Genomic DNA, 16,328 nt, shown 5'->3' on the forward strand with positions numbered 1-16,328 from the left:
CTATAAAGTTAATCACTTATCAGGTTTTTAGTCTGAATTAAGTCAGTAGATTAAAAAATATGTAACAACAGTCTAAGCCTTTGGATTATTTTTCTCTTTGAATTAAATGAGATTCAGATTATTTTATGTTTTCTGAAAATGTATGCTTTTTTTAGGGGCATGACAGAAGGAGTAACGCTGTTAATCCTGGCAGTGCAGACTGGGCTGATAGAACTGCAGGTTGTTCATCGGGCTTTCCTGCTCAGTATTATCCTTTTCATTGTTGTAGCTTCTATCCTGCAGTCTATGTTAGAAATTGCAGATCCTATTGTTTTGGCACTGGGAGCATCTAGAGACAAGTAAGAATCCTCTTAATATTCTTTAAAATAACTCATATAATATTCTTTACATGAATTTGTTGTCTAAATATTTCAGGAATATAAATGGATATGGGTAATTGGTATTAGCTTAGGTTAATTCAGTAAGTTTATGTTTTTTGTTTTTCCTATATGAAATGTTTGGGTTATTTGACTTTTCTAATGTTTTTTTCTCTCAAGATTTTGTGGTTAAAAATCACATCAAAGCATTATAAGTTAGTTTTTTCTGCTTCAGATAAATTTATTTCTTTTTCTATTTGTCCAGTTTTAAAATTAAAAACATAGAGCATAAAATTTAGTCTAGTATAATAAATATAACACATAAAATGTAATTTTATTCTGTGTAAATTAGTTAAAGAAGAGAAAACATTAAGTGAAATGTAAATGAAGGAGAGGAAAATAGAGACTATCAGGTAATCATAAAATAGACATTTATTTGATAGAGTTTTGGACAGTTGCAACTGACTTGGTTATAAATGAGAATTCTTGACGACTTATAGGACCAAATGAAATTAATAGTTGGATTCATGTACATCTTACATTACAGAAGAATTTTATACTCTGTACATTTTACTGATGTATACTAATAGTATATATTTTTGAGGTATATGTGATATTTTGAGAGCTGTATACGTTGTATAGTGATTAAATCAGGATAATTGAGTTATCCAGAAATTTTTGTGAGAGCTATTATTTAGTTCCTTAAACTATTATTTAGTTCCTTAAAGATACAGTCTTTTTATTGTAGTTTATACAAAGAATTTCTGTATGAAATTTCTTAAAATTCAGTGTCACTGTTTTTTTCCAGTGCTCTATCAACACTCTGATTATTGATTATAGAAATACATCTGAATTTATGTTTCTTTGGCAGCCTTTTATGAGTAAGGGAATAGCCAATCTCTTAGGTAGAATTGTATCAGCAGATTTCTAAAACATTCCAAATTAGCATTTTAATTATAGTACATCAGATTCATCTTTGTATCCCCATAATGCACATTGCTAAACATTCTATAAAATTTGCTCAAGTGGTAGGCTGGCTGAAAAATCCCTTTAAATAAGCTCAGACTCTTAGACATGTTTCAGATCTTCTTACTCATAGTTGATTATAGTTATTTCAGATTTGTGAGGTTTAAGGTTTCTCGACTGAAACATTTAAAATGTTGAACTCAAGGGTGCACTCAATTAAATAGCCCCTTAGTAGATCTGAAAAGTAGATTGCTTTGATCTAAGTACAATTTATCTCTGTAAATATATTTGTTATTAATTACACTAATTAATTTAGTATACAATGATAAAACTAATATTTGGAAAATAGAAAAATACGTTGTTCCACTACTATAAGAATCAGTAGATGCTGTTGTAGGTCTTCCCAGGATACTAAACTAGTCTCACTACTGGCTTTCTCCAAAATTAGATGCAGAGGCAATTTAGAGAGAAAGGAGCCAACTGAGAAGTGTCATATGGGTCTGGGATAGTCACTTTGAATTGGTGTCTGTATTATTCCTGTGGCTGCAGCTGCATTAACCTGAGGCAGGAGAGGCTGCCCTCTTGGCTGTGGGAGGAAATAGACATAAATCGTTCTGTTCTGTTCCTCCCTCCCACCGTTGCTTACAGTAATAAGAGAATAACCATCAGCTACATGCCAGTACTTTTTAAAAGAAATGAAGTAAATTTATGAGAAAAATGCCACTTATCACAACTGACTCAAGAAGTAAAAATTATTATTTAATTTCTGCCAACAGAAATTAAAGCAGTTGGCAAACTTCTTGAGCCAGGTGATATTACAGGACAGTTCTACTAAATTCCAAGGAACATTTATCCCTCATTTATTTGTTTGTTTGTTTGTTTGTTTGTTTATTTATAGATGGAATCTTGCTATGTTGCCCAAGCTAGACTTGAACTCCTAGGCTCAAGCAATTCTTCTGCCTCAGCTTTGTGAGGAGGTGGGACACAGGTGCATGCCACCACACTTGGCAGATTATTTAAAACAAATACTTTCAAACTATAGGAAAAATATCCCCCAACTCACTCTGTGAAGCCAGTGTAATCCCAGTATTGAAATAAATTAGGCAATTTGAGAAAAATAAAGTATTTCACTCATAGCAGAAGATATTGTGAGGTGTTTCTAATACTGGCCTAAGGTAGACCAGTGGAATACAGACCCCAGACTGACCCACATGTGGGTGGAACTCTGGTGTATGACAGAAGTGGCGTGCCAGGTGAGCAGAGACAGGTGGTGCTAGTCTGTAATGAAGCTAGAGAAAACTGGATATCTTTCTCACACTATAAACAAAAGAAGTTCAGAATGTTAGGGACTTAAGTGTCAAAAACAAATAGTTAAAATTCTACTGAGATTAGTATATTTTGGATGTTTGAGTAGGAAAAGATTTCTTAAACTGACAGAACTGACTATGGAAGACTGAGATTGACTGACTGTGAAAGAAAAGATTAATACATTTAACCATTAATATTAGAATATTGGCAGTTTTTAAACTGAAAGCTAAGTTAGAAATGGTCATTACAAACTGGAAGAAAATGTTTCCAGTACACACTCTTGATGAAGAATCGCTCCTACAAATCAATGAGAGAAATGGACAAAAAACATGATGAGGCATTTAGGAAAAGAGGAAACACGTGAACATGAAGGGAAGTTCGGCATCATTCATGATAAGGGAAATGTGAAGACCACGGTGAGATACTGTTTTACACCTATTGGATTGTCAGTGAACAAGCAAATCAAAAGGAAGGGTGAAGGAGAGAGAAAGGGGAAGGAAAATCTGCCAATAGCCAATACCTATGATGGAGGAAGTTGCAGCTCCACAGGATATCCCATGTTACTGATGAGAGTGTAAAGTGGTGTAGTCACCTTGGAAGAGAGTTTGGCATGATCTCCTCATAGGTATATATTCAAAGACTCTTGCACATGTATAGTAGGAGACATATAGAAGAATGTTCGTAGAACAGCTCACAACAGCAGAAGCCTGGGAACAATCCACATGCCAGTGCAGCAAGAAAGTAGATAATAAAATGTGACAGTAGTCACAGTGCTATGTTAAATATAGTGACACACAAAACAGTAGGAATGATCATAGCAACATGAAGTAAAAAAGTAAATCCAAAAAGATGACAATGTAGGATATTGTTTTTATGTTAAAAACAAAATTTTAAAATTTGTAATCCTTAGGAATCCATATAGATGAAACCAAACTATAAAAAGGGAAGCAGTCAAGAGAATGAAGCACACAGGATTCAAGATAGTGGTTTCATGGGACGGAGAGGCGAGGATGTGGTATAGGCAGGCCTGCCCTGGTCGATAGGTGTGGCTTATTGTCCAGGCCTTCACCTGTATGTGGGAAGTGGGTTCATGAATGCTTATTACATTATTTACAATAGTTAATTAGATTAGATTACTGGCTAAATAAAAGGAGGGACATGCACAGACAAATGATGATAGTATGTCATCAATCAAGGATTGTGATGAATTCAATTCAGTGTACGGGGGATTAAAAAAGGAAAGGAAAAGCATCTTAATTCTCAAGTTAGAGGACAATTAAGAGATGATACTGTTCATAAAACAATTTTTCTCTCTATTATTAATGAAATAATTGTTAAGGGGAAAATCTTTAAATATGTCTTTGGAGTTGCTTGAATCGTAGATAATTTCCAGTGTTTAGCTTAAGAGGATGTGTGAGTTAGTTTTAGCCATAGAAATAATTGCAGTTGCCTATTTTTTCTGTAAATTTTATTGCAATTTTTAGCAAGGAATATTAGAACTAGTCTACTTATTCAAATTATATAGCAAATTTTCAAAAGGCAAACATTGTAGGAAATGAGCTGTAGTGAATGTAAAACATTTTTTTTTTCATTTTATAGTGCTTAACCTATCAGTGACAAAGTTTCAATGTGGTTTTCCCTTATTCTTTGTGTATTTTATTTGAAATTTGATTTTATTTAATTTTAACTATTTAGATAAGGACATATATGTGTGTCTATTTATAGGCTTGTGTGTGTGTATCCACCTTTATTAAAATTAGACATCAATGTAAAAACTCTTGGCATAACATTATTGTATATATATTTCTGTGTGTGTGCTTAAATATATGTATGTGTATATATAAATATGTACATATTTTATATAAATGAATCATAGCTGGTTTGATTTAAAATATATTTAAGGTTTTAAGGCAGATTGTCCTGTTAGATCTATCATTCATCATCTAACACAGTACAGCTACTATGATGGTAATTCCTTCTTGCCCACTTTTCTTTAAAAAGTTATAATTGCTGAATCTCAAAGCAAAGTACTGACAAGTTTATATTTGTCCCTTAATTTCTGATTATTATTATTATTAGTTTTTGGCAAGAAAAACGTAGAACACTTTCCAAAGTATGCAGCTTTAATTTTCACCATAATAATTAACTTTGTTCTCCAAATTACTGATTATGTTAGGACCACACTGTATAGCATTTGACTTCGTGTGTGGTAATTTTTACTTCCAGCCTATATTATAATTAAAGGTAGGAAAGATGATTTATGTTATTTGTATCTCTTTGAGATGCTTTACCTGGATTTGAGAACATGTCACAGATGTTGATATTTAATTAAAACAGCTTATTTTTTTTTGTAGCCACGAGTTTTAAGCTATTTCAGTTGAAAGCCAAATACCTTTGTTTAGCTTGAACTAGCCTAAAGTGTTTAGAGAAATAAAGAGCATGATGGAGGAATTTCTAGTGAGATGTAAGAGTGCTTGTGTCTTGCAGGGAGGACAGTTAGTTAATTTGCTTTATGAGGAACATATTTGACAAGTTTGGATGGAAAAATTGGGAGTGGAGGACCTCAAATGTTACACTCAAAAATTTAGAGACAGTGTTGAAAATATTATGATAGTAGAGCTTTAGGAAGATTAATCTGGCTGGCAGTGGCCTGGATAGATCAGGACTGGAGGGGGAAGGAAGACCAGCCAGTAGATCTTACAGTACAGTTGCTCTTAGTCACATCTCCCACTTACCCTGACCACAACAAATGTGAGGATGAGTATACTAATAGGAAAGGTACTCCTATTAGTGACACTGTACTCACTGTAACAAAGGTTGTCATCACAGAGTGGAGTGGGTGGGGATGTCATTGATTTGAAAAAGACCACAAATTATTATAATTTTCCCTTCCTGTCTTAACCAGGAAAAATTACTATCGAAATTGTTAAAAGTTTAAGGCTACAAAAGCCTGAAATAATTTGACATTGCTAGGAGTAGCAGTTGAAAGCAAACTATTGAGAAACAAAAAAAAAATCAGTGGTCCTTTGCAATTGACTTGAGTGCAGTGGCTTTGACATGCCAAGCCCACATGACTTGCCCTGAACCCTACTGCAGCGAGTGGCATGGAGAAGGGTGCTCCCTGAGGAATTTGTGAAATTTAGTTATGGCACCAGAGATGTTAGCTGCTGTTGAAGTGGTTGTGCTACTAGGTGGCAGGCAGTTAAAAAGAATAATTTTGTCTTTCTCCAGGAGCTTGTGGAAACACTTCCGTGCTGTAAGCCTTTGTTTATTTTTACTGGTATTCCCTGCTTATATGGCTTATATGATTTGCCAGTTTTTCCACATGGATTTTTGGCTTCTTATCATTATTTCCAGCAGCATTCTTACCTCTCTTCAGGTAAGCCTATCATTAATTAACTGTATAATAACTGATTTTGTTATTTTTCCTCCCAGAAAAGGAACTAAACTTTTTCAAGATGAATGATTATAAGTGGACTATTTAAGTCCTAACTTATCTTTCTCCTTACCAGAACACATTACATTTATTTGAGCACAGGATTTAGATGGCAGGTTATTAAAATACTAGCTAGACCTATTGATGTCACTGTATTTTATATGAAGGTAATTAAACCTTTCTGTTTATCTTTTTCAAAATAGTATGATACAGAGATGTCATATAAATCTTAAATTTATAAGTAACTAAAATATTAAAAGTTTTCAGAGCTTATTTGGAGGGTTTTTTAAAATTAAATTCCACTAAAGATACCAATAGTTTCATGATTCTGTGTGTGTGTGTGTGTGTATGGTGTGTGTGTATTACACACATGCAGATATGATACATGTATTGTAGACATGCACACACAAAATATTGCCCTAGAAATAAGCTTATTGTAACTTAAAGGAAGATCTTTGCTACCTAAGTTAAGGAGTAAAAAAGAAAATATAACACTGGCAGTGAAGACTTATTCATTTTTTTTTTCTGTAGAAGTAAAAGTTGTTTGAGAGTTGTGGAGCAGGCATGACTGTGGTATGAGGGAAATTAAGTTGGAGTTGATGGCATTTGGTGACCTGACGAATAAGGGAAAAGGGTGAATCAGAAAATTGATTACTCATCAGAATCATTTTAGGAAAGTCATGTCTGAAGGTGTGGCTTTTTGTTATCTAATGCCTGGATTACTAAGATCACCCACATTTTAATTACACCAGTGTCTTCTCTTTAGAGTTGATTTTTTTGCTTAGTAAAATTTTTTTCCCCTGCATACTCTTCTGTAGATTTGAAATATTGCATCCTAAAAACACCAGGAATGTGTTATTATTTAAAGCCTATGAAAAAAGTTTCTTAATGATCATATTCTATTTTAAGATACATACTTTTTTTTTTTTTCAGGTTCTGGGAACACTTTTTATTTATGTCTTATTTATGGTTGAGGAATTCAGAAAAGAGCCAGTGGAAAACATGGATGATGTCATCTACTATGTTAACGGCACTTACCGCCTGTTGGAGTTTCTTGTGGCCCTCTGTGTGGTGGCTTATGGTGTCTCAGAGACCATCTTTGGAGAATGGACAGTGATGGGCTCCATGATCATCTTCATTCATTCCTACTATAACGTGTGGCTTCGGGCCCAGCTGGGGTGGAAAAGCTTTCTTCTCCGCAGGGATGCTGTGAATAAGATTAAATCGTTACCCATTGCTACGAAAGAGCAGCTTGAGAAACACAATGATATTTGTGCCATCTGTTATCAGGTAACTCCTTCAGTAAGAATCTATTTGGGTGGGTCATACAGATCCCTTGGGACTGTAATCATTAACCAAATTCAACTTAAATTTCTAGGCAAAATTACCTTCTGGGTTAAAAAAAAAAAAATGGGCCTCAGAAATTAAAGACCTGATAAAATATTTCCATTTTATTTCTAAATTAAGCTTTAAATTTAGTCCCTTGGGTTCTAATGTATTGTTGTTTTCAACATTATTGCTCACCCATAAATAAAGGAAAAACAGGTCAGGTGCATTTTATATTTACTCCTGAATACACACTCAACACGGACTATCAAATATACTATCAATGAGGGGTCCGCAACTCCTGAAAAGTGGTGTGCCAAGATTCTTTTCCCTCTAGTATTCTCAGAGTGGGGAAGAAATATTCATGTACCTAACATAGGTGGAGAGAATACATGCCCACCTGTGGGTTGCTAAATCTGAGGGTACAAGCATTTTGTGGGAGTGGGTGGATGTGGTAGAGGCCACCAGTTGATGTACAATTGAAGTTGGCCTACCTATAGTCTTTGGCACATGCACCATAAAAAGCCTGATGATTTCCTTCTATTACAAATTAAAGGTAGTACTTAAATCATTTTGGAAATAAAACAACAACAAAAAGACCTAGAGTTTGATCATTAGTCATTGGTGCAAGGGGCTGCACTGTTGGAAATGTGGACAGAGATGATGGGCAATAGCAGACACTGTGTCCCATTTATAAAGTCACCCTCAAAGAGTATGTGCTGGTAGAATAAAACTGTGAACAGTGTCAATAATATACAGGGGATATTCTTCAGGATTGCATTGGTAGTTTAGGTGGGGTATGTATGTATTTGTGCATATTTAAATTTGTGTGTATTTAAATAAGAATTTTTTCTAATAGTAAAATACAGCTACCAATTTTTTACTGTGATTAGAACATACTTTTTGGTTCTAGCTAACTAGTGTTTTCCAGGTGGTTTTTGCATTTGAGGGGACTGAGGACTAATGTAGGATTCCTGCCCCACTTCAAAGTAGTCATTCTCTTAGTTCTGTTTATTATTAAAGTGAACTCTAGCTCTTTTGTGCTAGGTAGCCTCATTGTACTCAGGACAAAGCACATCAAAAACAGTCGGAGCACCTCCGCTTCAGCAGCTGATGTCTGAATATTCCATCTTGGGGATTCAACAGTGTTTGTATTTCCTGTTGTCACATCACTTTTTTTGAGGTGCTGGAACTACCTGCTGATATTACATAGAAAATGAGAGTAGAACTGCTTAGCTTCTTAGCTGGCTGCTTTTCCTTGGATGGCTTTCTGCTTAAAAGTTGACTCCCAGGTGTTACCAGTTCTTGGCAAGGAATTTCTGGGATATCCACACCTCCTTGTTTAGGGACTTTAAACAAAATCAGTGGTTGATTCGCCAAATGTATGTCTTTATAACTTTCACTTCATGTCTTCAGGTTTCCCTCTTCATGTATATTTTAGGCAAGGAATATTAATGCAAAGTACACCATTCCTTATTCCAGTGGTTATCAAATGTGAGTGTATAAAAGTCACATGAGTGGCTTGTTGAAACTATAGATTTTACAAATCCCGTTGTCACATATCCCACTTCAGAAGGTCTTGGGTAGCCCAAGACTATGTGTTAACAAGCGGTTCTGATGTGAGTTGAGAAACACTGGCTTATATAGACCAAATCTTGGAAACTGGGTTTATAACATTGTTCCTATTGAGAGGTTGCCACTTCCTTGCCAATACCCTGATATTATGTGGCTGATTTTTGTCTCCTTGCTGATTTCATCATGGAGTTAATCTGTTCAGCTGTGTTGAAGCAAAACTGTGGAAAATCCTGTCTTCATCAGATTTTCTGAAGTTCTAATTATGCTCTTGTCATACCAGTGGAGACCCAGTAATAATACTGCAACAATTGTGTAATACTTGCATTTCATACTAAGGCAAAACCCAGTTATAAAGGTAGTTTCTTCCTCATTTTTAAATTTTCCTTTCTTTTTAAAAAGGATGTAGCCAGTGGTTCTTATTATTTGTATAGGGGGAGGTCTATGATGTTAACAGGATTATTACTGATATATAAAGTAAGTTTTATTCTAAGATCTGTGTTACAAATTTTCCATTGTGGGAAAGAAACATTAGACCCAGAACTTTGGGGATAGCACCAAAGATTCTAGATAATAGACATTTATAAGATATCTTTTTCTCCCCTCTTTTAGGACATGAAATCTGCTGTGATCACGCCTTGCAGTCATTTTTTTCATGCAGGCTGTCTTAAGAAATGGCTGTATGTCCAGGAGACCTGCCCTCTGTGCCACTGCCACCTCAAAAACTCCTCCCAGCTTCCAGGGTTAGGAACTGAGCCAGTTCTACAGCCTCATGCTGGAGCTGAGCAAAACGTCATGCTTCAGGAAGGTACTGAACCCCCAGGCCAAGAGCATACTCCAGGGACCAGGATACAGGAAGGTTCTAGGGACAATAATGAGCACATCGCCAGACGACCAGATAACCAGGAAGGGGCTTTTGACCCCAAAGAATATCCTCACAGTGCAAAAGGTGAAGCACGTCCTGTTGAATCAGCCTAGAGGAAAAGAAGCAGGAATGATGCTTTGATACTCTAGAGGAGAAGTTAACTCAAGATGGAATTCATGGATTTGAGGAATGAAAGTGAGATGATCAGGCAGGAAACTGACATTCCAAGGATCTAATCCAGGAAGTACTCTCAGTGGAGACCACCTGGTTTCATCCCCTGAGATTGTGGGAGAAATTTTGCAATGTATGCTAATCAAAATATATTTATATATGTTCTATGCTGATGTTTTGTAGAGGTTTGTGAAGAAAATTCAACCTCAACAACTTCAGAAACTACCCCTGATATGTGTGAGAGAGAAGTAAAACCAGATGTGAGTGTTGAAGGGACTAAGGAAGTGAGGATAAAGAGCGTGAGGACAGCATGGGAAGAAGGAGGCAGAAGTGGAACTGAACTTTCACTTTCCATGGGACAGATCAATCTCATCATCAAGTCTGAATAGTGTCCAGCCCTCTCCTTCACCCCCTTTCTCCCCAGTTAATTGGAACTAGTCAGGTGATTATTGAGTTTTGCATAGCACTGAAATGAAATCAAAGATGTAGAAGCATTGATTGTATTCAAAGATTGAAGCACGCTCATACTTTGTATGTGCTTTAGGGAAGGGGTGGGTGGGCACTTGGGCCTTGTGGGTGCATTCATGTAATCTGAGACTCTTGAACTTTATGACAGAGTCTTCAATATTTTGATGTATATGAAACTTTTGTTAATATGTTGTATACTTCGCTGGCTGTGTGAAGTAAACTAAAACTCTAATGAACACTTTGGAGTCCACTTTAGTGAAGGAGACCAAAGTGGGAAGGGCTTTAGGGCACTGATAGAGGCCCTGGGTGTACTTTTCAATCCTGTGTAATGTTTAATTCTTGCAGCTGAATCAAAACAGTGTTAAATTATGGCAATATTTGCACTTTGGGAATGAGTACATAACTGTATGATCACACTCTGCAAATGCCACTTTTAAAGCTGTTAATAGACTTTGCACCTTTTCTTTGACAAGTGTCATATTTAAATTTTTACATACATCATGGCTACAGGTAGAACTGGGGAGGGGGGAATGTAATTTTTTATGGGAATTTTGATATGAAAAGAAACTAGTCATTTATTTATACAATAGGCCTGGCTCAAAAAGTGTTTTTCAGACCTCGGTATTCCTAATGTGGGATGTGACTTTATTTTATTTTTAGTAGCAAATTTGGATGTAGACTGACAGACATAGCTGAATGTCTTAATAAATTTAAATTTGAAGATAATTATGTATTGTTCCTGTGGTTTGTTGTCATTATAAAGGGCTTTTTTTGAAATTCTGTTCTTAAATTACGTTTTCAACTTAGTTGGATTTATATGTTGATCCTCATCAGAAATGCCCTGTAGATGGTGAAACTCTTTGATTGAAAAGGACCATTTCTTTGAAATCTTATATACCCAGTGTCAGCAAACCCAGCTCTGCATCAGAAGTGTTTGGGGAGATTTTTATTTTAAAAAATTATACATTTCTGAACCTTACTTCTGATTCAGATTGAATCAGCCTTTTAGGGTGCCTGAGCATTTCAGAGCGTTTATCCAGTTTGCCTAGCTCTATAACACAGTATGACTTCCTGAGGGGAGAAAAATTATCTAGGCTAGAATTCATTTCTCCCCAGGTGTAGCTGAAAGTTTATCTTTTTAGTGTACCGAGTTAGGCAGAAGACAAAGCAGATAGCTCCCTCTAGTGGTAAGAAGGCTGCTATCCAAAGACCTAACAGTACTGAGATTTCAGTAAAAGTAGTTGTTCAGAATCACTTTCTCATTATAATACACTTTTTACTTTCTAATAGCGAATAGACCCCAGCTCTACATACCAAATCAGATGAGTCTGTTAATAGCCTTTTGAACAAATGTCACTGTATTTCAGAAGGAATATATTATGTGGTTATAACAGAAAACCTCAGAATTGTAGTGGTTCTAAAACCACAACGGTTTACGTCATACATGTACGTTACAAGGATACCCTATTTGGTGCAGACTCAGGGAAGTAGGCTGGTGGAATAGCCGCTATTGAACTTTCTGGATGGTCATGCCAAAGGGAAGACTGCAAAGCTGCACACCAGCAATTACATGCTCCTCCCTGGTATGGACACGTCACTTCTACTCAATCCCTTGGCCAGAACTACTGGTATGGCCCCACCAGCCACAATAGCACAGAAGCTGTTTTCTGTGTCCTAGAAAGAGCATATCGGTGACCAGCACTCTGATGGGCAAGACTTCATTTTACAGGTTATTCAAAATTTGGGAGCACACCTGTGAATGGTTTCAAATATACCAGTTGAGAACCTCTGACTTAAGTTTGTTCCTTGCCCTTACGTACTGGCTGGACAGTAGCATGTATAATGCCATCCATATTCAAAATCTAGTCATTTTGTAATAGCTTCCAACTCACTGCAGAGTTTTTAACTTAGGAAGAAGACAAAGTTTAACCACCTGGTTGGTTCTACTGAAGAGAAAATAAGAAAATTAGATTCAGTTCCCCTTGTATTATGCATGATCAAATTGAGAGAATCATCAGTTTCCTTATGAGTCCTTTTTAGGTCACTTTTGTTGTCTACTTCATGGTTTCCAGTGTTTTCAGACAGTGCATACCTATTTTCACTCAGTATTTCCTTAAAAACTTTGTAATAAGGATTGTTGCCTTACGAACTTTGCCATCAAAGGTAGTACTGTGACAATCCTTTATCAGTCGTCTTGGATTTAGGGAAATGGGCAGCACAGAAGGGATAAAAGGGGCTTGCACTAAGGGCAGGAGCTCTGGTTTATAATTTTCAGTTCTCTATGATCTTTGTTTAGCCTTTGTTTTTCTGCACATCAGCCTCATCTGAAAAAAATCACTGAGGTATCATTCTGGTTTCAGATTTTGCCCATCTGTACCACTAACTGAGTAATGAGCTTCATATTTTTTTAACAGTTAACTAGAGACAGCTGCTTCACATATTTTTCATGTGCTGTGCTACATATTAAACTTAGCTAAGATTTGGTTCGCCACCGTATTTTCAGTGTCTGGCATAGGGCAGGAGCACTCTAAATACTGAGTGAACAAATGAACTTAGCAAAGTGGCTCCTCATATCAATCCTGTAGTTTAAAAATGGCAGAGAATTCTATTCTTTCCGGGGGCAGAGAGCATAATATTGCATGGCAACTAAATGAAGTCATTTCTGTGAGTGGATTTTGATAGTCTTAACTGATCAGATCCTGAACTCAGTTTCTAGAACAGAAATAACAAATTAGGGGCCTTCTGGGGAAATCCGGGCTGATAAATTTTGCTTTGTTTTGTTATTTGACCTCAATGATACATTTTTTATTTACTTTTTTTAGATGGAATCTCGCTCTGTCACCCAGGCTGGAGTGTAGTGGCACAATCTCGGCTCACTGCAACCTCTGTTTCTCAGGTTCAAGTGATTCTCCTGCCTCAGCCTCCTGAGTAGCTGGGACTACAGGCGCATGCCACCACATCTGGCTAATTTTTGCATTTTTAGCAGAGACAGGGTTTCCCAGGCTGGCCAGACTGGTCTCTAACTCCTGGCCTCAAGTGATCCACCTGCCTCCGTCTCCCAAAGTGCTGGGACTACAGGTGTGAGCCACGTCTGGCCTCAATGGTACATTTTTGAATGATATTTTTAAAAATATTTGAAATAGTTGCCAACTGTTTAAAAATTGCAAGATAGTGTATGACAAACTCAGTTTCTATCTTCTTGTGAAAAATTGGAAGTGCTGGCTGCATAGGCCCCTCGTTCTTGCTTGGCAATAGTTAGCATATTGCCACGCATATTACCAACTGGGGTGGGTTGAGTTTCTGATTCACCCCTGTTCTCTCCACCACAGCTTGCTCAATTAAATTAGATTGCAGTCATCAGACTCTTCTGTTTGCTTAGAAGATGCTGTAAGTGAACACTGGGCAGTTTGCATCTCATTTAATCACAGTCAAATCCTATATGAGTATGTATAGTGCAGATATTCTGTATTGATTAAAATGAAAAATGAAAAACCAGAAGCAATGTGTATAAATTTGATGTTCATTTATGGAAGTGTGGAAGCTGTTTGTTTTTCTTTAATGGCAGTAGTGCAGTTAAAAAAAAAATCAATGAGCATGTGTTTTATTTGAAGATATTTTCAATTTGGATCTATGCTGGAATTTTGCGCTTTGATATCCCCGAGTTGTTCCATGACCAGCGTTTCTCAACCTTTGATGGGTGTTGGAAGCAGGTTGAGAAGCCTGAGAAAAATATGATGCCTAGACTCAGTGCCATAGATTCCAACTGGGTAGGTTTGGGATGAAGCCTGGTATTCAAGTTTTCAGATGATTCTGATTCTAATGGAAAAGTGAGTACCTTTCATTTAGAGTAAATATTCCTGCTATTTCAGTGAGACGGGGCTTCTTGTTCTTGGATCTGCTGTTTTTATGGAAGAAGATTCTTAGAGAAGAAATACACAGGAGGTTTGCCTTTGGGAAACATCAGTGGTTAAGGATTTCGGCAAACATTGCAACTGACGGGGTTTCTACAGTGAAACAGCAAAGCCTGGCCAACATACGATGCAGGTGCGCATGTGCGATGGCCTCATCTACCAACCTTTTTGGTTGGTTGACCACCCAGAAGCATCTCAAGCTATTTAAAGGTAAAACGCTGTTAGCACCCCCTCCACCTCCCCTTTCCCCAAGCGCATAGCATTAAAGAATCATAGAATTTTGGAAGCAAACCAGCCTTCAGAGATCTAGATCAGGGGTCCTACTTTACAAGAGAGCCAACTATCAGTGTGCCCAAGGCCACACAATTGATGGCAAAGCCAGGAAGTGTGCCAGGTCTCCTGAATCCAGTCCAATGCTCTTTCTGTTAAATCTTCTCACCTCAGAAAAGATTCAAACACCCATGTCTATTTTGTTATATTCAATAAAACTTATATTGACTTTAAAGATGTTATAGGGGAGCTTTGGTGAAGATCTGAAATGGTTTGTGATATAATATGTAAAATTATCAATTTGAGATCAAACTTCTGGAAAATTATGTAAAAAGAGAAAACAAACAGTAAAAATATGGGGTGTAGAATAAATCTTACTATGTGGAAAGCCACAGCCCTTCAAGATTTGGAGTTGGAAGCTGTTGGCTATAAAATACCCTTGTGCCATTTAATATAAAAACACCTGCATATTAGAGCCACAAATCCATGCAGACCGGTGTAATCACACTATTTGCAGGAACAGATGGGCTGTGTTTAAAACTGGGGAGTCAAGCCTTGGTGTAGAGAATTTTAAAATATAAAACGTCTTTCTTCCCAAGGTAAGTATTAAATCTTCCTAAGAGGCACATATGAGAGATAGATAGATATAAACATTGTAAATTCCCATTTTTTTCTCTAGTTGATTAATAAATCTTTTCTAAAGTCACTAGTCTCCCCAAATTACCTTGAAATGCCTCCTCTACCCCTAAAAAGAAAGACAAAAGTTTAAGGGGGCCCTTATATTTATTTTTGTTATCATGAGCTATATTGTCAACTCAAATGAATAAATCTGTGAGATGGCTGCCTCTGTGTGTTTTGGTGCTGGTGCTGGTGGGGGCTGGTACTGGAAAGCCATGTATGTTAGAAGGTATGTTCACAGGGGAAGGAAGCCCATGAGCTGAGCTAACTTATACCATTTTAGACCTTCAACCTATATCTCACAGGCTTACAGCCTGCCTCCATGCCATTGCCCTTTCTCTTTTGTTATGGCTTTAGGTTTTTGTAGTGTTTTCTACGTTTAAGAAGAAAAGAAACAAATACAGCTTAAACAAATAGTACGTGATAAATGAATATGCTCAGGTGGGTGGCTCACACCTGTAATCTCAGCCCTTTGGGAGGCTGAGAAGGGAAAATTTCTTGAGCCCAGAAGATTGAGATCAGCCTGGGCAACATAGGGAGACCTTATCTCTCCGTGGCTGGTGATCTGAAGAAGTTTTGTGTGTCTGGTCTCTCCACTATGGCAGCCACTCCTCATATGGCTATTTACATTTGAGTTAAAATTTTTTTCAAAAATTAAAAATGAAAAATTCAGTCCCTCAGTCACATTAGCCACATTTCACATGCTCAATGGCCACATGTGACTAGTGATAACCATATTGGACTTTGCAGATAGAGAACATGTCCACCATTGCAGAAAAGTCCATTGGACAGTACCAGAGCTTAGAGGGTGGAGGGGACTAAGGAAAGAAGGTGGAGAGGGGGCATTATGAGAGAGGAGGCTAGACACATACAACCATGAGGTCATGGGGGGGGCTGGTGCACCACCTTAAGAAGTTTGGACTTTGTACTGGAGATTTGCCTTTCAGTAAACTCACACTGCTATTGGGTGGACAATGGATAAGAAGGAGGACAAGAGTGGA

General features: G+C 37.0%; 1 protein-coding gene across 1 annotated transcript in view; it reads left to right on the top strand.

Annotated features, from left to right (window-relative positions):
• Nucleotides 1–11,194, top strand: part of RNF145 (ring finger protein 145) — a 47,964-nt gene extending 36,770 nt beyond the window's left edge. Inside the window, 4 exon segments of the mRNA XM_032259539.1 lie at nt 156–338; nt 5,862–6,009; nt 7,000–7,356; nt 9,577–11,194. Coding sequence (XP_032115430.1) covers nt 156–338; nt 5,862–6,009; nt 7,000–7,356; nt 9,577–9,942 — 1,054 coding nt within the window. The 3' untranslated portion in view covers nt 9,943–11,194.
• Nucleotides 11,195–16,328: the final 5,134 nt, after the last annotated feature.

The sequence above is a fragment of the Sapajus apella genome, unplaced genomic scaffold (assembly GCF_009761245.1).
Source record: "Sapajus apella isolate SASKATOON/1434 unplaced genomic scaffold, GSC_monkey_1.0 scaffold110, whole genome shotgun sequence".
NCBI lineage: Eukaryota > Metazoa > Chordata > Mammalia > Primates > Cebidae > Sapajus > Sapajus apella.